At 40.9% G+C, this 27565-nt stretch overlaps 1 protein-coding gene across 3 annotated transcripts in view; it reads right to left on the minus strand.

The window, feature by feature from the left end:
• The window catches only part of wwc1 (WW and C2 domain containing 1), a 65670-nt gene that overhangs the window by 8058 nt on the left and 30047 nt on the right, over positions 1 to 27565 (minus strand). For 2 of the 3 annotated variants that reach the window (XM_044222819.1, XM_044222818.1), the window contains 13 exons: positions 23529 to 23675; positions 22324 to 22394; positions 21411 to 21656; positions 16570 to 16659; positions 12948 to 13642; positions 9904 to 10021; positions 9243 to 9413; positions 8578 to 8770; positions 7725 to 7865; positions 6678 to 6727; positions 5031 to 5226; positions 4313 to 4483; positions 4086 to 4178 (listed from right to left, as the gene is read on the minus strand). In XM_044222819.1, the coding sequence (XP_044078754.1) occupies positions 4086 to 4178; positions 4313 to 4483; positions 5031 to 5226; positions 6678 to 6727; positions 7725 to 7865; positions 8578 to 8770; positions 9243 to 9413; positions 9904 to 10021; positions 12948 to 13642; positions 16570 to 16659; positions 21411 to 21656; positions 22324 to 22394; positions 23529 to 23675 (2382 nt within the window). Of the gene's footprint in view, positions 1 to 1888; positions 2023 to 4085; positions 4179 to 4312; positions 4484 to 5030; positions 5227 to 6677; positions 6728 to 7724; positions 7866 to 8577; positions 8771 to 9242; positions 9414 to 9903; positions 10022 to 12947; positions 13643 to 16569; positions 16660 to 21410; positions 21657 to 22323; positions 22395 to 23528; positions 23676 to 27565 lie in introns of those variants that run through there. The other variant, XM_044222820.1, reaches the window with a different exon arrangement.

The raw sequence follows: 27565 nt of genomic DNA on the forward strand, positions 1-27565 counted from the left end.
TTGTTTTGTCTAACTATCAGGATGAAGGAGAGGAGGAAAGCACACCAGTGTTGGAGAGGTGCAGGTGTGGAGGAAAATACGGTTTTCTTCAATATTTAAGCTGGGGCGAACCTCCCACTTTAGTCATTAATAAAGGCTGCAACTGCAAAATCACTTCCATCTCTGATGCAGCCTGTGAGCGAACAGAAAACACTGTTCTTCATATCATTACTTTCCAACGAGCATTGCAGCTCTATCCATAACAGTCCTGTTATATCTGAACACATACATACAATGTAAGCAATGTATTTCATGTCTGCAAAGGTCTTAAAAGTCACCTGAGTGTACAGTAACACCGTGAATTCGTCAGAGTCGTCGAGCCCCAGGAGGGACAATGAGGCAGATTTTGCTGCCGGCCTCTAAATTATTACAAGCTGGCAAATGTCAGAGCTGCATTAAACATTCAGATGGTTATTAAATATTAAGAGTCACTTCAATAGGAGTGGTTGGGCGGCTTTAAGACTCAAAAAATGCAAATAGGGTCTCTGTCTCTCTGGAGAAAGAAGACGACAGTTAATGTGGTCAGTAAACCTGCGGGTCTGACTTCACTATTAAACTGTCGAGAACTCGAGAAGCAGGAAGACGACAGCAGATATACAGCAGATAACAGAGGGAGAGAAGTCAAATCACTGAGGCTGTAACACAGTCAAACTGCTGGAGTGAAGCATGCTGAGACATACTGCTGAGCTCCTGAACTACAGGGCTTCATGTCAACACTCCTCTTCATCTCTGACTCCACCAAACAGCCACACATTTATTCAGTTCACGTTCCAAGTTCCAGTTTATGTTTGTCATTCGAACTAAAAAATGTAGCTGAAATGAAATATTGTTTCTCTCAGGACAAAACATGTGCATGGGTGCATCAAAAACGTTGAGAAAAAAAGAACAATAATATATAATAATAATAATAAAATTCCATCTGAAGAGACACATACAAGAGCTCATATAAAATGATCACACACACAGACTTTTATACCTGACTTGAACTATTTTACTATTAATTCTGTAATCTTGTTACGGCCTTTTTTTGTTCTTTGTCGAAACGCTGTGTAACATATTAAGAAAAGTGCAACTCGAGGTTATTATTATTACAGTTAAACATAAGAACAACTTCCTATTGAAATTAATGTTAAAAAATTAAAAACCTGCAGACTGTTGAAGGGGGCGAACGGTTGAGAACGTGAACTTTCTGCTCTCCTCACCATCTCAGATTAATCCCTGTAGTTTGGAGTTTGCCCGGATTAATGAAGACAGCATGTTACTTTGTTTTATTCTCATATTATCCATTTGATTATAGTATCATTATTGTTGTGTTATTCAATATTTATGTATTCAAGTTATAATATCAGGCTTTATTTTGTCTTCCATATACTCTTGGCTATGAAAAAAAGTAAATGAGTGTCTCCGTTTCTGCCTAAGACGAAGAAAGCAGTTTCTACCAGTTTGCACCTCTCGGTGATAGCAGCGCTAACTCAACTTACAAAAACATCCTGTGCAGATCATACTACATGTCCTATTAAGCCAAGAGTTACAATTTTAGCTATTTTATGTACGTTGAATACTCTTAGTCTCATTCTCATTTACTTTTATGCACATATATGTATCTTCACTCATTTATTACAGTGACCAACAAGGGCAAACGCACTGCAACTTAAGAAAACACATGCAAATGGACAAGACACAAGCAAATTTAAAAAACATCTTCATTAATTTGACAACACATGCGCAGCATTTAGAACAAAACGCTGCAAAAACACACAACACAACCAAATACACAAACGTGCTGCACAAAGACACAAAGCGACAATGGAAGCGTTTCCAGAGGACACTGAAGAGAGCATGGACACGCTTGTTATCAAGTTTGTGACTCATGAAGTTTTTCGGGTCGGGTCCGTTCATCATCCGTTCCTGTTTATGTTGTGGGTTTCTGACTTCTGCTGCTGCTCTGTGCTGAAAGTGGCCGCTGCATGCCCCTCACAAGACCTTGCAGAGCGAAAAGTGGAATTCTCTCAGTAATTTTAATGATTTGTGAGGAGATTTAGTGTTTATGACAGTTTACTATCCTGCCACCAGTGTTGACAGACGACCTGAAGGCCAAGCACCGCAATGATAAATAGATAACCTTAGCTTCGATGTTTAAAAAGTTACACATCACATTTTAGGGGGGGTGTGTGTCACAAATAGAAGTGATTCACCAAAAGTTGACAGGCTATGTTTTGGAAAGACATCCCCAAATTATCTTACAGGTAATAAATCACTATGAAGCCGCTGCGCAGGTCAAATCCAGGAGCTTTAGTGTCTCCTCACAGAGCGTCACAGCATAGCAGTCGAAACTCCCGTGCTTAGAAACTAATATGTGAGGACGAAAAATTTCACCGGTGGGTTTAATGCAGGAAACCTTGCAGACTGTAGGAAACGCTATTTATGTGCACTTGGTCTCTCCAACGTTCATAACAGGCTACAGTCCGACTGTCAAAAAATGTTTTCAAATTCCTTCAAATTTAGTGTAATTTTCAGTTTTAAAAATGCTTTACAAACTTTTTTGAATCTGTGAGGTAAGTGCACGCTGCAGATCAGACTGCGCAAAGTGGAGAAGCAGTACAAATCAAAATAACAGAAAAACAACGAACAGATGATACGGAGTATCAGGAGTTACAAACCCTTTTAGCGTCCTCTGGAAACGCTTCCGTTGCCGTTTTGTGTTTGCAGCGTTTTTTCTAAATGCTATTTGCATGTGTTTTCTTAAGCTGCAGTGCGTTTGCCCTTGTCGGCCACTGTAACTCATAGTCTCATATTAATTTACTATTATTTGTGCATCTTCATGTATTGATTTGTTCAGTTAACCACATGTAATCTCTACAGTCTTACATTCATTTATTAATATACCCATATACTCATATATTCATGTACAGTCATGTATTAATATACTCAGGTGCCACAGATAATCATCCTTTTTATATGTAGTCACTCATACATTATACTCGTTGTTTTGTAAATCCTTTTTACATTATACTCATTATTTTAATATGCTCTCAGTAAGCATTCCTTTTTACGGTCAGGCTTATTATTATCATTGTACCCAGTAGTTTTATTATATGTTCAGTAAGACTTTTTGGAGCTTTGTGTGGAACTGTCCACAGAAAATACAAGATAGGAGGAAGTGTGTAGGTGAGAGGAACTTTGGAGAACAGTTGCAATACAGTGTATATAATGCGTAGCAGATTTGAAGCGAGGTGGCTCGTTCTCTTCTTTTTGGGGGTGTCTGGCCTTTGTTGCTGCACGCCACTTTGCTCTTTGAATTACTATTTAGGGCGTTGGCCATACATGCTACTTTTACATTTAGAATTTTTACTTCATTGATTTTTATTGGACTTTGAATCAGTTATAGGACAATTTTGTTAACTTTTGGTTAAATAAAAGCACATCTTTGGTTTTTCATCACCAGCAGACCAGGCTTGTTCCTCCTCACCTTTAGGTAAGCCCCCTCCACGGGGGGAGGTTAATCCCAATTAGGTCTAGTTTCATCACACTAGATGCTAGGAACCTTTAGGCATTTCTTCAGGGTCCTCTAAAGTGACACCTCCGCGTTCATATCAAGACACATTAAAGAGACTGGCGACCAGAAACATTTTGACTGCAACTGCCAAGATGTTTAAACGAAAATGAGCTTCAGATGCAACAATTCCTGGTTTTATCTCATGTGGTGAGTCATAGTGGAAGACAATCGCAGCAGCATCTGGGCGCCTCACAACATTCAAAGAAAAAGACCAGCGTGTCAGAATTTTTTGCCTTTCTTTCGCAGAGTTTGACAACTTCTACAACGTTGACCAATAGCAGCACGCAGCGCTCTGCTGTGCACAACTGTTAACACGGTGTAGTGACATGTCTATAACATGTAGTCTGTCATGTCACAGCAAGAATTTATGACATTTGCATTGTCTAATCTGATGCAGTGATCATCTCAAAAGACAAAAACACTGTGTAGTCTGACGCATCAACTGCTATAAATAGTTTTTCTTTCCAGAGAGAGAGAGATCAGTTTCTACCTTCTTCATGCGCATGCTGCGTCTTTCTGAGGCGTTTCTGACAAATGGAGACTTCTTGGAGAGGGTGGAACTGTCGCTGTCACTGCGGTTAATCTGGAAAGACAAAAACAGCAGAGAGTGACACATTAATTCACCAACCCCACTGTACATTTGTCCATTTATACAGACAGAGTTAAAGGTCTGATGTGCTGATGTTTTATTGTATTGGTAGTAGTAGTTTCAGTTACCCTGCAGATGTACTGGCTCTGAGGTCCAGGGGAGAAGGTCTTGGAGCGGATGATGGTGTTCCCCCTCATGAAGGGGTTCTGCTGGTGGACATCCGGGCGGCGTTCCTTGGGTCGGACCACCGAGCAGTGGTAGGACGGCAACAAGTTGTCCATGCTCGTCTCCTTGTTCACCTGGACAAAGAACACACGGCAATAATAACAAGAAGACGTAGACAGATCAGGGGAATAGAGCCTACAAATGTTATAAGCACAGTTTTTTAATGTCTGGTGGAATAGAAAATGATATCAACTTCAACCCTTTGAGAAATCTAAAAGTGGAAGTTCTACCATCCTGTGAGAAGACAGAGCAAAACATCAAAAACCAACAGCGGTTTTAAGATTTCTAAAACTAAAATTTAGACATAAAATGCTTTCTTCAACTCAAAGACCATTTAATGCCTAAATTTCAGAGACAAAGAAAGTTTTTGCTTTGGCTTTTTGATTCTACAGGACTGACATCCAAACTGGAAACTCACCACAAATTTTTTTGAGAAAACATTTTCTTTCCGTTTTCACTCCTTTGTAGCTGAAATGTGTTTAGTTCTGCTTTCACAGTTAACCGAGGAAAAATCAACTATATCCCAGAATCCAACACAACAAGTACATCAAACTTTTCTTCAAGGGAGTTGATTGTTTCTTGTAGCACGATCAACAATCAGTGGAAAATCACAAAGGTTACCTTTTCTGTGATGGCTGCTGCTGCTGTCGGAGGAGGAGAAGGAGGTTTTGTCACCTTCGCCTCCTCTTCCTCCTCCTCTGCTTCCCATTGGCTGCTCTCAGGATAAAACTCGTCCTCTTCCTCCAGAGGCCCCACGCCCTCCACTCCATTTCCTTCTTCTTCATCAAACATGTCTGCCTCCAGAGGGTCGCCATGCCTGACGATCAACAACAGAGACGCAGTTAGAAAATGAGAGACAGGAGGAGGACAGTCCTTAGTTTCCACCTCTACTACTTACTTACCAATACTTTTTCAGTAAAAACCAAAATGTGTTTGTATCAAGAGTGGAAACAACATTATTTTCAAACGTAAAATAGGTTGTAATGAATTATACAAAATAAATTGACAGCTAAAAACCTCTGTCTGTTCTGCTTCTGTGAAAGTGAACGAGCAAAACTCAATTTATTTATTTCAGTGAATGAAGAGGAAGAGAGAAGCTGCAAGTAGAAAGATGATTTAAATTAAATACTAGGTGGTTACTTAAGTACAAGTACCAAAACAACAATGTAAAAATACTCCATTACAAGTAAAAGTCTGCATTTAAAATCTTACTTAAGTACAAGTACAGAAGTATTACCAGCAAATGTATTATTATAACTGATATTATTAGATTGTTAATACTGATGCATGAATGTGTAAGCAGCACTTTACCTTTTACAGAGGGGGAGCTAGTTTTCACTACTTTATATGCAATTATTTTAGTCCAGTGGTTCCCAACCTAGGGGTCGGGCCCCTCCAAAGGGTCACAGGATAAATCTGAGGGGTCGTGAGATTCTAACTTTGCTCTAATCTTTGCTTGTTTTTATACATTGTTATAATTTTACCTCTTTGGGTGAATATTTAAATGAAACCTAGAGAGGGAAATCTTTCTTTGGTGGAACTGCTGACAACTCTGAACTCATACACTTCTTTTATGTAAATGGTCACAAGCCAAAAATGTTGGGACCCGCTGGTTTAATTTTTAATAATGCCTTGTGTTTTATACGTTTGTCACATGTTTTTTTAATGTAAAATCAAAATCTGAAAAGCAACTAGTAGCTATAGCTGTTAAATAAATGTAGTGGAGTAAAAAGTAAAGTAATATTTGCCTCTGAAATGCAGTGAAGCAGAAGTATTAAGTAGCAGAAAATGTAAATACTCAAGAAAAGTACAAGTACCTCAAAACTGTACTTCAGTACAGTACTTCAGTACATGTTCTTAGTTATTTTCCCCTGAGAGTGTATATTTTGTGTTACTTGGCCAAAAATAAAGTCCGTCCTAGCATGTCATGCTGATCAATCAGATAAGTTAACACTCCGTCATGAACCAGCATCAAACAGAGCTGCAGTGATTCTTCTAAATAAGGGAGGCCATGGCTTAGATAAATTTATAATGCAGTTAGACTGTTCGCTAAAATGATCATTAACATGCTGTGTGATGATGCCCTAACAGGGCCATGATGAAGATCTAGAAACTGATGGTAAAAAAAAAGGTTGCTGAGGTGGGACTGAATAAAAATGAACTGAAAAAGAGAAATAAAGAGAGAGGACAATGGATGGTCAAAAATACAGTACGAGTGTAGGAGGGAATAAATAAAAAAAGTAGATGATGGAAAGGAGAAACACTCACCACTCATCATCCTCAGGAGCTCCGACTCTGTCGCTGCTGGAAACACGAGTCTGAAACACAGAACACACACATCTGGATCAAACACAGATTCATATCTGTGTGTTTACCACGTAATTTAAAAGTGCTCTTATCCGACTGTTGTGTATTATTAAGCTGTAAACGTGTTTAACTAACAGTCAAACAAGTAAACTTTTGTTTTAGTGTCACTTTGGTTGCTTTTTTCTGCCGTTCAGTGCCAGTGCTTCTTATGCTAATGTTGCTGCAGCAAGTTAGTTATTGCTAGACTAGTTTATAAAAGAGTGCGAGTCTTTAGTGCCTGAAAACTGTTACGGAAATATCAATGAAATTACACCTGAATTATTTATCAAGTTAACGCACTGATTTCTGCTGACAGACCTCTGGGAAGGCTTGAGTTTTTTTGCTCTAATGAACTAAATACTATCAGTTCAACTGTTTAATAATCAGTACCTTGTAAGTGACAAACAACCACAAGCAAACAGAGCACTGAATTGAGAAATATTTAAAAAGACTGACTTAAAGCAACGTTAGCGCGAGCTAAGAGATGCACTACCGCCACCAACTGTCGCTCTCACGCCACATGAGGACGTGGTAAGTAGTCCTGCTGCCCAAATCACGCTACCTAGGCAGCTGGATTCGCGAGATCACGCGAGAATTGCGATATCACGAGATCACGCGGGAACCCAGACCTGATTTGCTACAGAGAGACACTAAGGGAAACGGTATTGCCAAATCTCTACCGGTGGACACATTTCTACTGTCGCATGGCACATACCGTCATATCGCCCAACCCTAGTAAGAGCGCACGTTGAGTATATTCACCGGGGTTGCCAGGCATTGTCATGTGCGATGGCGTACTTGCGTGGACCATGTTTGTGCTTTTACTGTAAATGTTTTTTTTTTTTACTATTTTAAAATCATTTCTGAGCTGTATTGAGTGCTAAGTTCCACTTCTGGATGTCACTCTGAAAGTCAGAGTATCAGCTCATATGTGAGCCAACAGTCCACTGGGTGACAGTGTCTCTTTACCCTGTCAGAGCCGCCATCTGCTCTGCTCTCTTTTTCCTTGCTGTTGATCTCGGGCATGTAGGCGCGGCTCAGCAGGTTGTACCACTTGGTGCATCTCTCCTCCGAACAGCTGACATCAGCCAGGCTGATCTGGGCTCCCGCCTGGAGGGGAGGAAGGGGAGAAAGGAGGAGAGAGGTGAGATGGAGGGATGTTAAAAGAATGGCTCTTGGAAACAACTCTTTAATGTTTTTGAAAAATCTATCCTATTTAAATTTGTCTTTGATTCTTTTGTTTTTATTCCCTTTTTTAAAAGTTTAATTGTATTTAAAGCACAAACTGCCTCAGTGTATGAATCGTGCTACTTTCCTTGCTTTTGTCGCCCTGCCATGCATGTTTTCTTTAAATCAGTGTCCAATTTAGAATGAGATATCATCCTAAAATACAATACAATATTTTTTTTTTCAGTCATGGTTTTCCTGACTGCTTACAAGGTCCAAGGTAAAAAAAATACGAGAAAGAAAGACAGAAAGTAGCAAGCAGCTAAAACTGTTTATTGTTTGAGATTAATGTTTTTTGTGCATGATCCCTAACTAATAAATTCTACTAAAGAAATAAAACTAAATGAACCATTTACTGACTCTAAAACAAAAAGCAGCCAGAGAGAGTTTCCATTGTTTCTTTTACATGTAGAATACTTTTCATATTGTACTTGTTTCTAATTATGAAGCATTTTGTGTAATATTACTTTAAAACTGATGAACACAATTAAATATTGAGTGTAACAGGATGAAAACAACAAAAACATGAAATCAAACAAGCATTACATGTTCCCCGCACCCTGGATGTAAAACCAGAAAGTAGAGTTCTACTAACCAGACACTCTTCATGGCCCGACTTGCTGGTGTTGCAGACGTCGACCCTCAGTGTCTTCTGCCGCAATGCACTGTGGGATATCTGCATGCCGAACACCTCGTTGACCTCCACGACGTCCTGAGGCAGTGAGCCACGTGTTCGGAAGAGGCAGCGGGTGGCCTCGCCGCAGGGCAGCACCGCCGAACGCACATACCTGCAGGAGACAGGTGCAAGTGTTACCAGGAGGCCGTTTGGTCACATGATGCTTTTACATGTCATGTTTCAACATGTCTGCTGCTTTACTGTTGGTTTAAATATGTCTTTGCTGTTACTATTTGCACTTAAAAATGTCCAAAAGTGCTTGGTAATTCATTCCATTTAAACAGTGCAAAGTAGTCAAAGGCAGTCTGTCTACAGAGGCATTAAACAAGCAAAGCTGCAAGCAACAAACAAGACACGCCCAAGGAAAAAGTGAACACTGTCTCTATATAGCCGTAATATTTATAGTAACTGTGTCTTGTCTTTGATTTGAACATATAAACTGCTAGTTGATATAAGCTTTCTGTTTCTTCTTCTTACCAGTTTTTCATCTTTTTTTACTCTTGATTTTTAAAAAAAAATAGAATACATTTACACCTAAATGACACTAAACAAGTGCCATCTAATAAACTAGTAAAAGGACGTACATTTTCTGGTCAGCCGGCAGACAGAGGGCATTGCAGTTGGACAGCTGCATGACGTAGATGGTGAAGCGTTGGTCTCTGGACTCGTAGCGGAAGCCGAGCTGCACCTGAGAGCAGCCCAGCACCAACCTCTCCTCGTAGGAGCCCAGGAGCAGGTCGGCAGGGAGGCCCGGCCTGGAGGAAACACAAACACCCAGACACACATACTTCTAAGTAAAACATCTTGTAAACTGAGACTGACGCGAGAGTTCAAATGTTTATTTTCCAATGCTGTGTAATAGCGATGTAGTGACACCATAAAGGTGTGGTAGATACACGATTTCTACTTGTAAATACTGTTTAACATGAAAAATTGTTTGGTGGTGGATCCTGATCTCTCCAAATTATTATAATTTTAACAAAAAAAGAAAGGAAACACGATCAAAGGAGATTTTTTTTTTTATAACGTAAGTAATATTTGTAGTGAAATGCATTGTGGTGTGCTCCTAAGATTGTGCTAAAAGACTTGGGTGACAGGTAAGGATTAAGAATTAAGAGATACAAAGGATAACAATTCAAGATAAAAAATTATGTATGTATGTAAAAAAAATAAAATAAAATGTACATATGTCACGAGTGTAACTATGCAATGTACGGGGCCATGCAAAGGTTCCATTCTTTGTACCTGCGCTCTGAAGGCTCGTACACACCGCTATCACCAGCCACTGACTCGTCAGACACTGCTGAGGTCACGCCCATCTTCTTCGGCCCTGCCCCCGTCCCTTGCAGCTGGGGAGCTGAGCCTAAAGACAACAGGAGGAGGAAAACAAGGTGAAGATATGGCTTCTTGGATTGTCTGGTTTTTTAAGGATAAATCTGGTGATATTCTATATTAGGGGTGGGCGATATGCCCAAAATCTTCTATCACAGTATGTGTAATTTTATATCATGGTAACGGTATATCTCATATCACAGTAACTGTTCAAATTCAATTAAGAAATGGTTTAAAATAATCATACCGTACCTCATCACATATTGATTATTTTCTTCTTTTATTTGGAACTGCCACACAAACAAAAACAACTGCCTCACGAGACAATCAACTGTCGCTACTGCCATTACACAACTTCGCTGCTAACCTTTCCCTCTGCTCCGATCGCCAACACCTGTCCGCTCTGAGTGCAGTCACCGTCACTCTCGCTCACCCACACACTCACTACGCACTGGCCTGTTCCTTAAAAAGGAGCCACGCTGCTCTTATAACAAATAGGGAGGATGGGCCCCAACAACGGTGTCATCGTCCATCCCGATGTTTCACTGTGGACATCGTCCTATGCCAGTTTGGTAGACATCTCCCAACCCTAATTCACTACTCCAGTAAATAGGACAAACCTTAGATACGACTTGGCAACGGGAGATATTTCTAGTCCGTTCAGTTCATAGAACCCTTTGGCTCAGCTATGAGCCAGAAAGCTAACGTTATGCTAGCAAGATTCAAAGTCAATAACATCGCGTACAGCTGACAAATATAATTTGACAGTATGTTTAACAACAAGACTAACTAGCTGTCCAACCACGTCATTGTCCCCAAATCAATATCAAGATTTTCACGATCAAACGATAGGCCGTGTGTACTGTCGGCCGCAGCCTGAAGTAGCGAGTTGAATAGCCAATGGGATGTGAGATGATTGCTTATGTGATATAAAGTATCAGTAAGTTCAGAGGGGCAGTGAACTCCTTGCAGCTTGTGTGTTACAGTCGCCATCCTGTGGTGTTCAGAGGATGAGCCACTGAAGGACTACACTCAGTGTTGTAAATAAGATATTCAGATTTTTAGAACGGTGAACAGACAGTTTCCCTGGAACTACTTAGTAGGTGTCCATTGTCAGGAATTAATGGACACCCTGCAGCCAATCAGAACCGAATATGGTATAACCATGACCACGGTGTAAGATCAAATACGAACCAGGGAGTCCAGTTTGAAGGCTGATTCCAAGACACTGAACAACAGTTGATACTCTCTCGAGGCAGGGTGTTTCCACTCTGGGATGTCAACAGCAGTAATCTCAAGTCTTGTAGAATTAGCACAATGCTAAATGGTACATGCTAAAAAGCAGTCTACCTGGAATGTGCACTTGTACATACAGTACTTGATTGGCCAGTGAAGTGCGTTGCTAGATGACATCACAACAGTTGCCAACACATTGGTTTCACTGAACAAAATGAGGGGGCTGCCTTTTTTTGACGCAGTGCTAATGTTGATCTGAACACAGCCTTACTGGACTGTAGGGAGGCCTGCCAGTACAGAGTTAGAGCCTGGTAACATGTGCAGCCCTGGCAGCAGGGATGGAGAGTGAACAGGAAACCAGACACCACGTCCACCTTTCACCTGAGGCTGCAACAAGAACCTGAGTCACGTTTAGCCGCAGTGGGCTCGAAGCCCAGTTCAAACTTCAACTGACCCTTACGACAATTCAGCTTTAATTCATTTTAGGGCCGCAACAAAGGCGGGCGCAGGAGAGCTGAAGGGAAGGCACAGAGGGAGAGATATTGCGTGAGGTGAAAGGGACAGGTACATGCTGGTGTCCTTAAAAACAACGGGAAGTCAGTTATTGTAGTTTGGCCCGCTGAGTTGGCTCACTTATCAACACAGTCAGCAGTTGCAACAGCAGCAGAGGCTGTGACACACAGCTCATGGAGTTATGACTCAGTCAATAATAAATGTAAAAATAAAAAAAATGTAGAATCCCCCAGAAATACATTTCAGACATGAGTTCAAACAGCCCACGCAGACACAGGTGACCCAGCGGCTGTAATCCAACACCCTCCTAACCTTCACCTCCCCTCTCGTCATTGCTCCCACCAGCAATCAGGTTTCACACACAGTATTAAATTTCTCACACACAGCGAGGAGGAGGATTTCTGGTATCCCGCTTTCCAATAAAGTTGGAGTGTTTTCTATGACGTCTAACGTAACAGAGATAAAGGTGTTACATCACCAGCATCTCTGTCATCTCCTCGCATAGTCTCCTCTCTCTCATTGCTGCTCATCTAATTGCAGATAATTCATCCCGATTATCGTTCTCATGTTATTAACTGGGATTATTATTTGAGTCGTTATCCTGCAGCCCTCCTGAGTTATTATGCAAACATAGTTCTATTGCCGTAGAGATGTGACAAGTTTTGCTTTGAGGATAAGAGACTCTGAGTCACTCACAGGATTAATGACAAGTCACACTGTATTGTTTTATTTTGTTCAGCCCTGAGCATCATGTGTCTTCTGACTGCGACTGAAAGATGCTGGATGCATGCTTGGTAATGTAAAATTTAAGGTTACTTATCCATATTGTGCGTCTGTTCTTGTACTTCACTTTGCTGCTGTAACTCTTCCATTTCCCTGCATGGCATCAACACTGTGGGCTGAAACACTGTCGACTAGGATTTATTGTAGTAGTAGTTCGTTCGAACTAATGCTGTTGTGGCTGAATTGGAGCAAATCCCTCCTTGGGGCGTCCTTGCTGCCTTTATCTAGACAATTCCTGACCAAGAAACTTGGTAATTTGGTAACTCCATGTTACCCCTCTCTGTCTCTCCCCCCACTTTTCCTGCCTCTCTTGACTGTTCTACTCACTGAACTGGCATTTCTACTGTTTAACATTATGAGTTGGAGTGTGTGAACATTTTCGATGAGGAAGACACAGAACAAAGGAACAAAAGCTTCCTGTTTACCTTTGACCTCCTCGCCCAGCATGCTGTTGTGGTTCTGCTTCTCCTCCAGCCCCCCAGGACCTCCGTGCTCCTCCTGCTGCTGCTGCTGCTGCTGAGAGTCCAGACTTAGCTCCAGTTCTGCTAGCCTGCTGTGGAGCTCCAGATCCAGGCTCAACCCGCCGGGTCCCGTCTGGCCTGCGAATGTCTCTCCAGACAGGAAACTAGTGTCTGTGACCAGCGGCGAGCACGGCGGAGACAGCGAGGAAAGGGATGACCGTGGAGATAAAGAGCTCATGGAGCGAGGGGTGTCTGACAGTTTGAGAGCCTGGATCCTGGATGACCCCAACTCCACTCCGACACCACTGCCTCCTCCTGCACCTCCTCCAGCAGAACACCCCATGTCTCCTCCTACCCCGCCTGCTTTGACCTCAGGCCTCCCAACGTCCCTCCCTCCGCAGCCCGTCACCACTTCGTGTTCATGTATGGTTGTGATTGAGCTGGAGGGGCGGTAGCCCGCCTGGCCGCCCTCCTGCAGGAGGCTGTCCAGCTTGATCTGGAAGTCCGGGTCAGCCAGCTCAGGCTGCTCCAGGTAGAGGTCGGTGAAGCTGAGGGAGGAAGTGGAGCCCAGGCTGGAGGTGGTGGCCAGCGAGCCGCGGCTGGACGTTAGAGAGCCTCGACTGCTGCCGGACGAACAGGACAGGGTGCTGGCCGACAGGCTGGAGGAGAGAGGGAGACAAAAACAGAAGGAGTTATGATCTAAGATGACACATCAGCAATTTAATGAAAAATTATTTTTCCTGTTGCTAAACTGTTGCTATCAAGTAATGCTACAAGGTGCTATTCAAGTTGTCAGTCAGTCAGACAGCAGACATAAAACAGCTGTGACTTTGAGTGCAGAATCATTTGTGCTTCTGAAATGCAGACTGATAAATACATTTGCATGATGAACGCACATTGATTTGTGTTTTTTGTTTTGTTTTTATCCAACATGGACTCACAACAGTTTAGACTCACAACAGTTTTCAGAACCACTTCCAACTAAATTATCTCAAAGTTGTTAAACAATTATAATAATAATACTTTGTCATACACTGTAAAAGTCTCATATAGCGTTTCTGCAGCATTCACCAAGTTAAATTTAGGACTTAAAATATAGAATGTAATTTAATACCTGTTTGACAATTGTAAGATGGAAAACCAGCTTCCTAGCTACTGTAGCTCTCAGTAGTGACAGTGTTTGATGGTGCTGACTGAAATGCCACAAAAAAGGATTGAACAGCTTCCTGCAGCACAATCCTCGCTCACAACAATCCCATGTTTAGTTTATAGGTGTATTATGTCTCCTGACAGCCCGCAACTGGCTACAAAAACATTTTAATAACTAAAATTACTGCCGACAGCAGGCAAGACACAATATGTTTTCATTTTTTTGAGTAAATTAATTTCAATGACTTTTCAAGACCTGCACATACCCTGACATTGCCTAAATTCTCTTTAATCTTGTTTGAGCAACTAAATGTGAAATAAAGTACATTTGCTTGTTGTGAAGGACCCACATGAAGAAGACGGTGACCCCTGCACTTCGTTACTACGGGTTACTTGCTAACTGTAAAAAGAGCTTTAGGAAATGTTTAGAGGATCCCTACTTCAAGAGATTTTTGGGAGAAGACAGCCGAGTTCGAGAAGAAACAATGACAATTTGAGTCTTAGACGAGATGATGGAAGAAAAATTAAGATGAAAAATAAGAGAGGCAAAGAGAAGAAAGCTACATGGTGTGTAGAGCTGAAAGCAACACTGCAGACAGACTCGGTTCATCTCTCTGCTGTTTCCTACTTTCCCTTCCTTTCATCTCATAATTTGCCCTCCTTTCCCTTTCTCGTCTCCTCTCTCCTTCCCTGCCTGCTCACTCTTCTCTACTTTTCCTTGTCGCAGTTCGTAGTAGTGAACATGAACCGCACCAGAACTAAACTGCAACAAGGTATCAAACTACAGGCGTGGCTCTAAGGAGTGTCGGTCCACCACTTAGGTCCAGACTGAAGTAACTCAACAACTATTGGATGGATCGTCATGAAGTTTTGTGCAGACATTCATGATCCCCAGATGATGAATCCCAATCATTTTGGTGATATGAATACTCGGTTTATGACCAAATACCTGCAAAACTAATGACATTCCCATCAGCCTATGTTGTGTTTTGTGCTAATTAGCAAATGTTAGCATGCTAACATGCTAAACTAAAATTGTGACCATGGTAAACATTATACCAGTATGTTAACATTGTCATTGTTAGCATGTTAGCATGCTGACATTACCAGTACAGCCTTACAGAGCTGCTAGCACTGTAAACAATGTGGTTGTTGAAAGTGAACACTACAAAGCATTTACTGATTTCCCCTAAAATAATTTCTGCGTCTCAGAGTGCAGCTGAAAATTACCTTGTGATCCTTATAACAGATCACAACAATTTCTAAGTGATGTTTCTGTCCTTTTAATTTGTGTTTTTTATTTCTTATGCTGTGTTTAGTATGTTTCATGTATTCTGTAAAGCACAATGAAAATACTTTATGCATGGAATGAGCTATATAAACAAACCTGTCTTCCCTTTTTAAGCAGTAATTGCACATGCTTTAGATGTTTTTTTGGTTAATCAGATCTCCAAGCCCCGCAGACGAGATGTCTGCTGACATCAATCAAACTCAACACCATTTAAAATCTTCAAACCAAATTGAGAATCTAAAATACACATTAAATATTGGACTTGAGGGACTACTTTCAGGAGGAAAGTAATTTTCTTTCTCCCCTCTGTCTGTCTTCGACTCTCCTCTAATTTTCTTTTCTCCCCACTCCTCATCACCTCAGCCCTCCTGTAGCTTCCTCCTCACACACTCCTGACTCTGTATGAACAGCTCTCGTAATTAAAGGAGGAGGGCTTGGTAGACAGAGGGGAGTTCCTGTCCGCCGGGGAGACTTTTGATGTCCATCAGACCAGTAGGACAGACAGGATGAACAAGCCATGAGATGAGAACAGAAAAAGAGAGTAAGAGGGAATCTAGCCTGAGGAGGAGACAGAGAGGACTGACACTGTTTATTTCTCTTTTAACCTTTCAGATTATCACTGTTGAACTTAAAAACCAGGGCTGTTAAATATTAAACGATTCTGAAACATGTACGGCTCTTACAGCGGCCTTGCGTCACCTCATAAAAATGAAATTCTTGAGGATGTTCAGAAATGTGCGCTGGGTCGGGCTGGAAAATTTGATTTGTGGCGAGATTATGACTGAAATCAAAAAGACGAGGAGAACAAAATGGCTTTCATATTTAGCAAATGTTTGGCCATGAAAGGTTAAATACTTAAATTGCGCAAAATTTCTCAACCTCCCCTTCACTTCAAAGCTCTGCTCTCTCTCTGCTTTTCAGTGACACTTTTCTAAGAAATCCATTGAACTAAAGAAATGATAAATGAAATAAATGGCTGTTTAAAAAATAAATAATATGTCATCATCTTGACGTGACTGACTTCTTTTTATTGATGTCACCATGTTCCCCGATCCCAGCAATTAACTTGGTGAGTGCAATGTTATTATTACTGACAGAAATGATAGACAGTACTACAAAAATAATACCCAAATGAGATGAACGAACCTTTTGAGTTGAGTATGCAGTGAAGTGGCCAGTCGAACCATCTCTTCCAGCTCTCTGACCAGCTTGTTCCTCTTGCAGTGAAGTCGCAGCCTGAAATGATAAAAAAAAACCTTATTTGATAAACAAATAAACAAAAGTTGTAGTTTTTTTTTCTCTTTAATCAATTCAATCTTAAATTTTTTTTAATGAAAATCTGATCATCAGTCACTATGTCAGCTGCTTCCAGGCTGAACATAAGTCACCTTCACATTTGGAAATTAAAAAAAATGTAAAAACTCTGAACATAATCCTCCATCTCTGATAACGCTGGAGGTGTGAGCACTTGAAAAAAGTTAACAAATATGACATGACGGCGGCGATGTGTTCGGGTATTGTGAGCAGCTGCTTTGTGTTCAGGTGACAGCGGTGTCACTTGTTTGTATGAGCTTTGTTTAGAGGAAACCAGTCCATTAACAGCTGCTACTATGATCCATGGTTTGAATGGAAACAGGCCAAAGAGCCTTTGATCAGGTTACAGACAGCTGCTGGTGTGTGTGTGTGTGTGTGTGTGTGTGTGTGTGTTCATGTTAACTTGACTTTGTTTCCTGTCTCCTGTCATATGTCTGTGTGTTTCTCATGCTCATTAGAAAGATAGTACGATATAAAGAATAGAATTAGCGCCCCGCAGTTGTATGCCTCCGCCAACCAATCAAGTGGCAGTTTACATCCATGTCTGTCCAGACTTATAATATATGTAGTGAATAATTGGAAGGAACTGAATAAAAAGGTATAGTGTATATTTTGGCTAAATGGAAGTTGTCCCTATATGGATGATACATATGTATGATTCCAGTGAATATACATTGTTGAACTGATTAATGAAGGATTATCATAGATGTATTGGTTAAACAGGTACGCATGTACTGGATTACTATGTAAAGATGGATTCTTATAGAGTATAGCTACACAAAATGTGCTGCTATTTGTTTTCTCCTGGCATTTTTAGATGCGAAGCCTCTCTGTGAGCTGAAGGTGAAACTCACTCACACTCACTCGCAGGATCACCGTTAGCTAGGCGCGCTCCAATACGCTGTTGCAGTCACGTGATTCCGATGACGCTCGAAATTCAGAATGAGGCCGGAAGTGAAAGGCAGAATGGACGAGATGGAGGAACGCCCGTACTGTGCTAGTTCCTGTTTACTCATTGTGTCGTCCCAGTCAACATGTGTGTGGGAAATCTGGAATCGCCCAATTCATTCTTAAATTATGGCTAAAAACCTATTTTAGGTTCACAATGACCTTTGAGTCAAAAGTGTCACCTATTCAGTATGCGAACAACTGTGAAATACGGTCATCCATTTATGAGTTATGACCAAAAATGTGTTTTGGGAGGTCACAGTGACCTTGACCACCAAATTCTAAATAGTTCGTCCTTGTGTCCAAGTGGATGTTTGTGCCAAATTTGAAGAAATTCCTTCCAGGTGTTACTGAGATATTGCAATCACGAGAATGGCACAGATGGACCCAGCACTAGTGGTGACTAGAGGTCTTCCCAGATCCACTTTGTTCGTAGTAACAAAGAACCGACTGGCGACCTGAGTTGGGCTTAAATTATATTCAGTGTAATTGGGTAGCGTCCCATTGTATTGTCACAGGTCTCAGGTCTGTGTGAATATATATGTAACACCCAAGTGGATCCAAGCAGACTCTGTGTCAGCTCTGATCTCGTGGTGCGTCATCGTCATCACAAGAGAAAAATGTGTTGGATTTGAGGCAGACGGAGAGTGTGGACTGTGAAGTGCAGAAAAAATGACATTTATCGCTGCTCTTTTCCACCGAGGCTGCTTGTTAACTAGTGGAGCATCGTGCTGATGCCAGTGTTGCTGCAGTTTGGATCTGGTCTAATCGTCCTTTAGTCTATTCAGACCAGGGTCTGTGTGTGTGTGTGTGTGTGTACGAATGCATAGGTGGACTACAAGAGGTTCCTTTTGTGACCAGACTCCGCAGCCTCTCGGGTTACAGGAACAGGAGATGAGACACAAAGAGGGACTGAGCTCAGGTAGAGGCTGACCTGAACACCGAACAACAAGAGTCCTGTTAAAGAGTGAGGAGAGAGGGAGAGGGGAGGAGAGATGCAGGATCTTGGTGGTTCTTGTTTGCTGCCTGCTGCTATTTAAGAAAGGAGAACGTGGTACTAGAAAACTTGAGAGAAAAAGGGGAAAGAAAGTTTTAGGAGAGCAGGAACAGAGAGAACATGGAGGTATAAGACTGGAAAACTGGAAATAGAGATGGGGGGGTAAAGTAAAGGGAGAGAAGGGGAGAGGAGAGGAGGACTGTCATGTTCATCTCTAACTCTTAATAATTATGAGGGAGGTTTGACGTCTCTAAAGGTCTAAAGGCCAAAGGAGTCGAACAGAAGTAGAAGGTCAGACGTTTCATCGGCAGATGAGACAATAATGACCACAGTTACACACATCACACCGCTGTCATCGGCTGCTCTAACCTTCTCCACGACACTGATCTTCAGTCCACCTTCCGACATGTAGTAAGAGTATTAAAAAAAAACGAGAGGTCCTGGTCCAGCGTTATTGGTTATTAGTGGCAGCTAATGCCATGTCCTCTCCTAAAGGTGTATTATTATTATTATTATTATTATTATTAACTAGTGTATGTTTGTTTACATGTATGGTGACTATTAGCAAATTGTCTATTGTCTTTTCACTGTTGTCCTTTCTTGTGTTTCATGTTTGTATTGTAAAAAAATACAGGGTCAATACAAGGACTAGTCAAGGTCACCTGTTGTTCTTAATGGCCTAGTTTAATGTTAATGAGTGTTTACTAGGTGAAGCTTTCCGCATCACTGAATTAAAACAGTTAGCACCAAGCAAACTAGTTCTTATGTAGAGATCAGCTGTACTAAATAATTACACCTACTAACTACTAGATGTAACTATTGCAAAGCTGACTGAACCAACTGACAAAACTAGCTTTTTACAAAAACAATAGAGGATCCGTGTACAATAAAAAGTAGAAACAGTCATATGGAATATAGTTGACATATCTGACCTGACACTCAAAATGCTGTTTTGATAATATCTGTGAACTGGACTTATGGAGAGCAGGCTCCACTCGTCAAACTATGACAACAAGTGTCAATTTTGAGAACCTTAGTTAATCAATATCATCACAGATTTGAACTAAATATGCCTGCAGACAAGATTTTGTTCAATACCATTAAATTACATGTCAGAAAATAACAAATACCTCAAATAACTAATAATAATAATAAATGTTATAATAACTTTAGACTAACTTACCCAATAACGTGATGCTGTGGTACAACATGATTTAGTAAAGTACTAGTTTGAAACTAGCTAGTACTTACTAAGAACTTAAGAGGGACTTCACACATAAACTTATTGATGAATTTACAAATAGCTGGTGCAACCTAGCCCTGGTTCTTGACAAAAAGGGGAAGACAATTTGGACCTCTGAACCTTATAAGTGGGGTTGGGTTTCGATAGCCGGTTCCATTTTGTATCCGGTTCCCGGTCGGCAAAATACACAGATTCGTTATATCTTATCAAACCTTTTATCTCTTCTCACTCTTTTTTATTAGCAAAGAGCAATGGAAAACATACAGTCAGCAGGCTTCTCACTTTGAGATTAGATCTGACACTAATGAAAAGTGTCTGCTCTCTGTAGCCAAAGATTGTTTGTGAGCGACAAGACACATCACTCTGTAACAAAAATGTACAGCCGCCAGTGTGTTTTTGTAGTTCAACAGGGACCAACGGAGGTGTGACTCTTCTGTAGAGAAACGATCAGATGATCACCTCACGTTAATTTAAGAATCTCCCAGTTAAACTTTGATTCATATATCAACATTTTAATCTGATCCATTTCACAGTTGTGAATCAGGACCTTCAGTATTTAGAGTCAGTAGCTGGTGAACAGCTGTTTATTGAATGTGTCAGATACGTTGAATTAACATTTCATATATTCTGCTGCTCATTTCATTTTCAGGTTCTAGCTACGAGTTGTGAACATTAATTAGGCTGCCACTAAAAACAGTTTCTGCCTCTTCAGCCAACAAAAGGTAATTAGACATCTTTGAGTTGGCGTTATTTTAGCCTTTAGTTACTTGCAAAAGCAATTTGAATTAGATAAAATGTTAACTAACCACATCCCGGTTTATAAGTAACAACAAAAGTTTCAGACTTAAAGGACCAGTTTGTAAGATTTAGGGGGATCTATTAATATTCTACTAATAATATTCATACATAGTGTATGATCACCTGAAAATAAGAATCGTTGTGTTTTCGTTACCTTAGAATAAGCCCTTTATATCTACAGAGGGAGCTTGTCCCCTTCCACGGAGGCCGCCATGTTGCACCGCCATGTTTCTACAGTAGCCCAGAACGGACAAACCAAACACTGGCTCTAGAGAGGGCCGTTTGCATTTTTCGCGAGGTTCGCAGCCACCGTAGTTTCTCCTACACGCTTGGAAGGGGAGGGTGAGTTTGCTAAATTGAAGTTTTAAGAAAGAAGTAGTGACTATATAAAAACCAAGCAAGGGGTATTCAGCTGGTTGCAATCTGAAACCTCACTGCTAGATGCCACTAAATCCTACACACTGCTCCTTTAAGTCATGAGGTGCCAGGAATTATGTGCTTTGCTCTGAGATTGAAATAAAGAGCTCCAACCTTACATGTATGCTGTGAGAGCCTAATGGTGGACAGACAGATCAGTGATCGAGATATCTGTATAATCGAGAAGATTTTCTGACTGCCTACAGATTTAGATTCTTATTAACTGTTAAATCATCTCAAGTATTTTATGTTTAATAAACTTATATTCACCTCTCAGTCAGAGCCTTGCTCTGGTTGTCTCTGGCGGCCTGCAGGTCTCTCTCCAGACGTTTCTTCTCAGACTCCAGCTTCTCGGCGTCGTTGGGCTCCAGCCGTTGGCGGGGGCTGACGTACTGCAGCTCCTTCAGCAGCTCCTCCTTCTCGTTAATGAGGATGAGGCGGTCTCGCTCCGGGTCCAGCAGTCCCGGCCACGCCTCGCTGTCCAGTTTGGCGATCTGCACCTCGACGGTGGCGATCCTGTGAGAGCAAGGGGAAAGAAAAGAAGGAGGACATGCAGGACAGAAATGTGGAGCAGAAGTGAAGAAGGAAGAGGAGTAAACAAAGAGAAAAGAACGAGAAACTGATCAATTATAGCAGACAAATGTGGTCTCAATATACTATAACTCCATCCTGTCTCTACTCAACAAATCATAATGATAAACTTCAATTAACAATCAACAATCAATCAATTAGCTCTCCAGCAAAGAGAAGTAATAATTCGACATTTGTGCACATACCTTTCAGAGACAATGACAATTCTGTAAATAAATATTCCACCTCGACAAATGGATGACGAAAACCTAACCCCCACCATCAAATAACACTGTGCTGCATATCTTCCTCCCTTTAAAGTGTTAATCTTGAGCATAGTCAGATGCTATTAATCTTTCCATTTCCAGATGTTTTCATTCCATGTGTGTCAGTACTTTAGTGGCAGATTAGTCAGCTGGTATGGTAACAAAATCGAATTGAACTTTTGTAGATCTTCAAATGCTAAAACGAATCCACACAAGACTAAACAACAGCGAAGATAAAACTCGCATTATAACGGCACACATACAGTAAAATGCATGACTCCACATATAAGCACACACACACACACACACACACACACTTTCCTCTATCTAGTCAAAGTCATTTCTACCTTCTCTTGGCCTCCTCGTACTTCAGACTCAGACGAACCTTCTCTGCCAGTTTGTTGTTGCTGGTCATGAACTGAATACAAACAGAACACAACATTAACACAATGGCATGGTCGATGTTGACACAGACCAATTCATTAACCACTGGTCAGATCCTTTACTTAAGTAAAAGTACCAATACAACAATGTCAAAATACTCCATTACAAGTTAAAGTCATCTTGCATTCAAAATCGTAAGTAAAAGTACAGCATAATCAGCTAAATGTACTTAAAGTATCACAAGAAAAAGTACTTCTTCTTATTATTATAACTGACATTATTAGATTGTTAATACTAATTCATCAATGTGAAACAAAGAGCAACTTTTTTTTTTTTTTTTAAGCTTTTAGATGAAAACAGCATTTGCCATTGCAGCAAACCAAAGTTTTATATTTGTTAGTATAACCTATGTCGCCATAAAGGAAACTGAAGATTTCCACACAGAAACAGAGCGGCACAAGACGCTAAACATGAAACATCAGTTTAAGGACACATTTATGCACAAAAGTAAGTTGAACCCTGGGTTACCAAGTATTCTAGTGATGAAATGATTTATTGACTGATGGGAAATTAACAGATTTTTAGTCAGCAATGAGAATTTATTCATTGGGTGAAGGTTTGCTGCTTTTTTGTTAGTTGAACATACAAGTGATTTGAAGATATCACCTTGGGCTCTGGGAACTTGTTTTTCACCATTTCGTGACTTTTTATAGAGTAAACAATGAATCAAGTAATCTGAAAAATAATTGATATATCCATCAATAATGAACAAAACCATTTGTGGCGGCCCTAAGGTATTCTATTAACTAAAAGAAGATACTACTAAAACACTACAACAAATAGGAAAAACTATTGAGCATTGTAATAAAATAGCTGACTTGGACAAGTTTAGATTAAGGTGCCAATACTAAAATGATACGTCTGTCAATACTTTTTGAAACCCAGTCCGGCTTTTGAAAGGTCAACTGGGTGTCCATTTTTGTCAGCTCTCAGGAAAAACTGTCCCAGGGTTAAACAGTTTACCACGTGTTGGTAAACGCTGTCACCATTTTTTACCTGTTTGACCATATTGAATTTCGTGCTGACTACTGCAGTCCAGAACAAGACCGCGACTACGGCTCTGTGCGGCCACACCAAAAGGAAAAAGTGAAACGGAGATGGGACTCACCTCAGCCGGGATGTCGGTCTGGGAGCCGGTGTCGGAGTAGAGCCGAGGGATGGACAGCTCTGAGTTGGCGAGCGAGGGACTGCTGCCCCACAGCTCCTGCTGGGAGCCCGAGTCCAGCTGGAAACCGTCCTTCAGCACCGCCAGTTTCTGGATGAACAGAAGAGACAAACAGGGCTGCTGGAGATTACATGGATCAAAACATGAGTGACTTGCAGGGAGAAACTGGGACACTGCAGACGGAGACTACACAGAGAATAAAAATAGGATGTGATTAAGGACAGAGGAAAAAAAATATTAGATAAAGAAACAATGTATTAAGTGAGCAAAATTAAGATGTGATATTTAACAAGAGTGAGATTGAACACAGGCACCAGCCTATATATCAATAGCACCTTAAATGGCTTATTGTTTATGAATCAAACATTTTGTCCTTAGCACTCCAATCCTTTCTTTGATCTAGGACCTGAAGCTTCTAGGAATCAACTATGAAGTGAAGTCTGTCCTACTCACTGTACAAATGACCAAATCACAAAACTGTAAAATGTAAAAGACTACCTCCTCTGTGTTTGCTGCATGTTCCCCATGAGTTACAGTGATGCAGCAGCGAATCGCAGCGATCCTTTCATCTTTACAGCCATGATGAATATCTTACACGACTGCAGTTTGAAGCCTGCTGTGGAACGCGCTTTATCTTTGCTTTTCAGATGGGGCAGAAAAACAACATACCACCTCTATGATAACGGTAGTGTTTCAGTATTTTGATGATGCAGCGTCTCAAGTGACTCTCTTCCTGAGCTCTGATTTATCAGTGTTTCAGCATAGAGCTACACATGGCCATTATACAGGATGGCAGCCCAGAGTGGCAGCCAGAGATAAGTGTTTAAATTTACATTTGAAAGATTTCATTACCCAAAATATATACAGGGTGCTCATCAGACCTACATTTCCTCTTAAGGCTCTGGTAAAGAAAAACATCGGCACAACAGGTTCAGCTGATGCAGTTTTCTTTCAGTGGAGCAGCTGCTAGACGATTCACTGCTACTTTTTCCACTTCTCACTCACTCACTCACTCACTTTCTGCGTGCCCACCGGTCAACATATACAATTTTACTTGATTTGGGCAAACAGAGTCAAGGATGGTCCTCTTGTCTGTTGCAGCACGTCATCATGTAGCCCAGTTAAGTGTTAAATGTCCTGCGTATTTGTGTGGTAAATTTGACATTGATTATTAATTAATTAATTATTATATTAATTTTTTTTTTTTTTAAGATTTTGTTTTTGGACTTTCTGCTTTATTGTGATAGTGATAGCTGGAATCGAACCCGGGCCGCTGCGGTGAGGACTCGGCCTTGATGTATGGTGATCTACCAGGTGAGCTGGGGCACCCCATTTTGTAATTATAGGGGAAAAGGAATTTCTTTGAAAGAACTGCTCCATTTAAACCCAAATCAATTTTAATTCATTATTTCTTTATTATTTAAAGCTTTATTTTTTATATATGTTGAATTGTATGTTGGCCTGCAGACAAATTTCATATTTTTGCATGTTCAGCTAACTTGCTGTGCACTGACTTGAAGTCTCTCTAAGTTACGCTAGCAATTCACTGGAATTAAAGCTGCAAATCCTCACAAATGAAAAGCTGGAACTAGGGAATGTTTGGTATTTTTGTTTGAAATTTTACTTAGACAATTAATCGATTACCAAATTTTCTGTCGATCCACTAATTACTAACTGTTTCACCTCTAAACTGTAGGTGTCAGTGAGGTCTGTCAGTAAGAATACACTGCACCTCTCTCTCTAACTTCAAGCAATCAAGCATTAAGAAGTGCACTCTGGTGCAAATGACTTGTTAACATGCACATATACAACAACATATTCACTCTCACAGCCATACAAACAGATACAAATAGATGCAGTGACACACACACACATATGTGAACAGACAATCTCACAGACTGAGCTGTCAGCTGCAGATGGTAAGGGGGAGGAAGGGGGAGAGAAGGGGGAGGCAGAGAGGAGTCCACAGAGCAGATTATGTATTATTGAACACACTCCTGCCTCATCCTCCAAACCAATCTACAGCCAGAGTTGCCTGATAATACCTGATATTTTAAATCTATATGTAAGTATGGGGGTGTATGTTGGAATATTGTCAACACAGGCATTTTTATTTAGAACTGGAGTCTAAAATGCTCAAAATGGTAATAGAAGATTTCCAGACATTGTCGTTCTACATTTTCTACAGTTCAATATGCTGTGCAGTCTTGTTGATGTACAGGCCTGTTTGTGCCTGGAGCATCCCAGAACATCTGCACTGTTCAGAAACGATGTTCAGAAAAAATGTTTTATAAGACCGAAATCTAAAATTGAACCTCGAGGAAATATCATGGTTATTTATGGCATATCGGCAAACTAGAGACAATTCATTGTTTGCCAGTTGTTGAATCCATATAGCAAACACATCACATGTTCATCTCCACTCCACTTATACCTGCAGACAAGTACACTGTACACCTGTGAACTCCAAGTCCCACCATGCAACTTTAATACACATTGCAGCCATGCTGGAAGTATGGATGAGTTAACACTCCACTGCGATGCTGTCACTCAATAAAAGGAAGGTGGGAAAGCAGAGGAGGGTTGGGAGATATGAAACTGGGTGGAAACACCTTTTGTATGTAGCAGACCTGAATACAGAGGAGGAGAGAGAGATTCCCATTCATGCAAATGAAGCATACTGGAACTTGAACTCGAAAGAGAAAGAGAGGAAGACCCTTGACATGAAAAGACAGAAGAATTTAAACATGTCATAGCCCAAAAAGATGCAACCTTTGGGCCATTCAGTTACAAGTTCTATCATCACCTCCATCACCTGGACACGAGTGGAGCGTCTCACTCACGGTTCATGCACAGCTGTTTTCTCTGCTCCACTATCTTTACGGGCCGGGTCTAAATGTGAGCGTTAGCTCGCGTCTTTTCAGTTGATGGTAGTTTAAATACACCTGTATGTGGAAGGTCCAACTTTTGGTGAGTCAGTATCATGACAAAAATAAAAACAGTTTGCCAGAAGGCATGTGGGAGACTCTGCAGTCAGCTGGAAGAAGCTTCTACGGTCTGATGAGACCAAAATGGAGCTTTTTGGCCATCAGACTAAACAGCACGTTTACGCCAAACACTGCACATCATCATAAACACAGAATCCCCAACATGATGCATGGCGGTGGCAGCATCATGCTGTAGGGATATTTCTCTGAAGAAGGCCTGGAAGGCTTGTGAAGGCAGAGGGTAAAATGAAGGACGCTAAATACAGAGAAGTCTTGGAGGAAAACCTGATGCAGTCTGCAAGAAACCTGCAACTGGGGAGAAGATTTGTTTTACAGCGAGACAATGAGCCAAAGCGTAAATCCGAAGATACACAGGAATGGCTTGAAAACAACAACGTTAATGTCCCGGAGTGGCCCAGTCAGAGTCCAGATCTCAATCCAAGTCTTGGACATGAACAAGGCTGTTCACTCAGTCCACATGCCACCTGACCGAACTTTTGCTAAGAAGGATTTGCTGTTTTATCTAATTGGAAATTGAATATCTTTGGGTTTTGGACTGTTGGTTGGACAAGACAAGACAAGATGTTTGAAGATGTCATCTTGGGCTCTAGGATGGGAATTTTATAATTTATAGACTAAATAATTAAGCAAAAAACAAAAGACATTTGATAATCAAAATAATACTTAGCTGCAGCCCAACATCCTTCAATTATTTTCCAAACTCACACTAGTGTTGTCTGAGATACAGTGTCACCTGAAATATCAGCAATGACAGAAAAAAAAGACTGACAGCCCACGGATGCAGCTCCTAACTCACCCGCACTAACCCACTCAGAGGTACTCAGAGTTTATGAGCATGAGCTACAAAGGAAATTAAACCCCGTAGTTGAAAAATGTTGCTACCATCAGCAAAATTGTTTTCACTTTCCAGAAAAAACTCATCCCAAACTGATCCTCACAAACACAGCCCTCATCTTCTCCTGAGGGAACTCG

The sequence above is a fragment of the Siniperca chuatsi genome, linkage group LG14 (genome assembly GCF_020085105.1).
Source record: "Siniperca chuatsi isolate FFG_IHB_CAS linkage group LG14, ASM2008510v1, whole genome shotgun sequence".
NCBI classification, from domain to species: Eukaryota; Metazoa; Chordata; class Actinopteri; order Centrarchiformes; family Sinipercidae; genus Siniperca; species Siniperca chuatsi.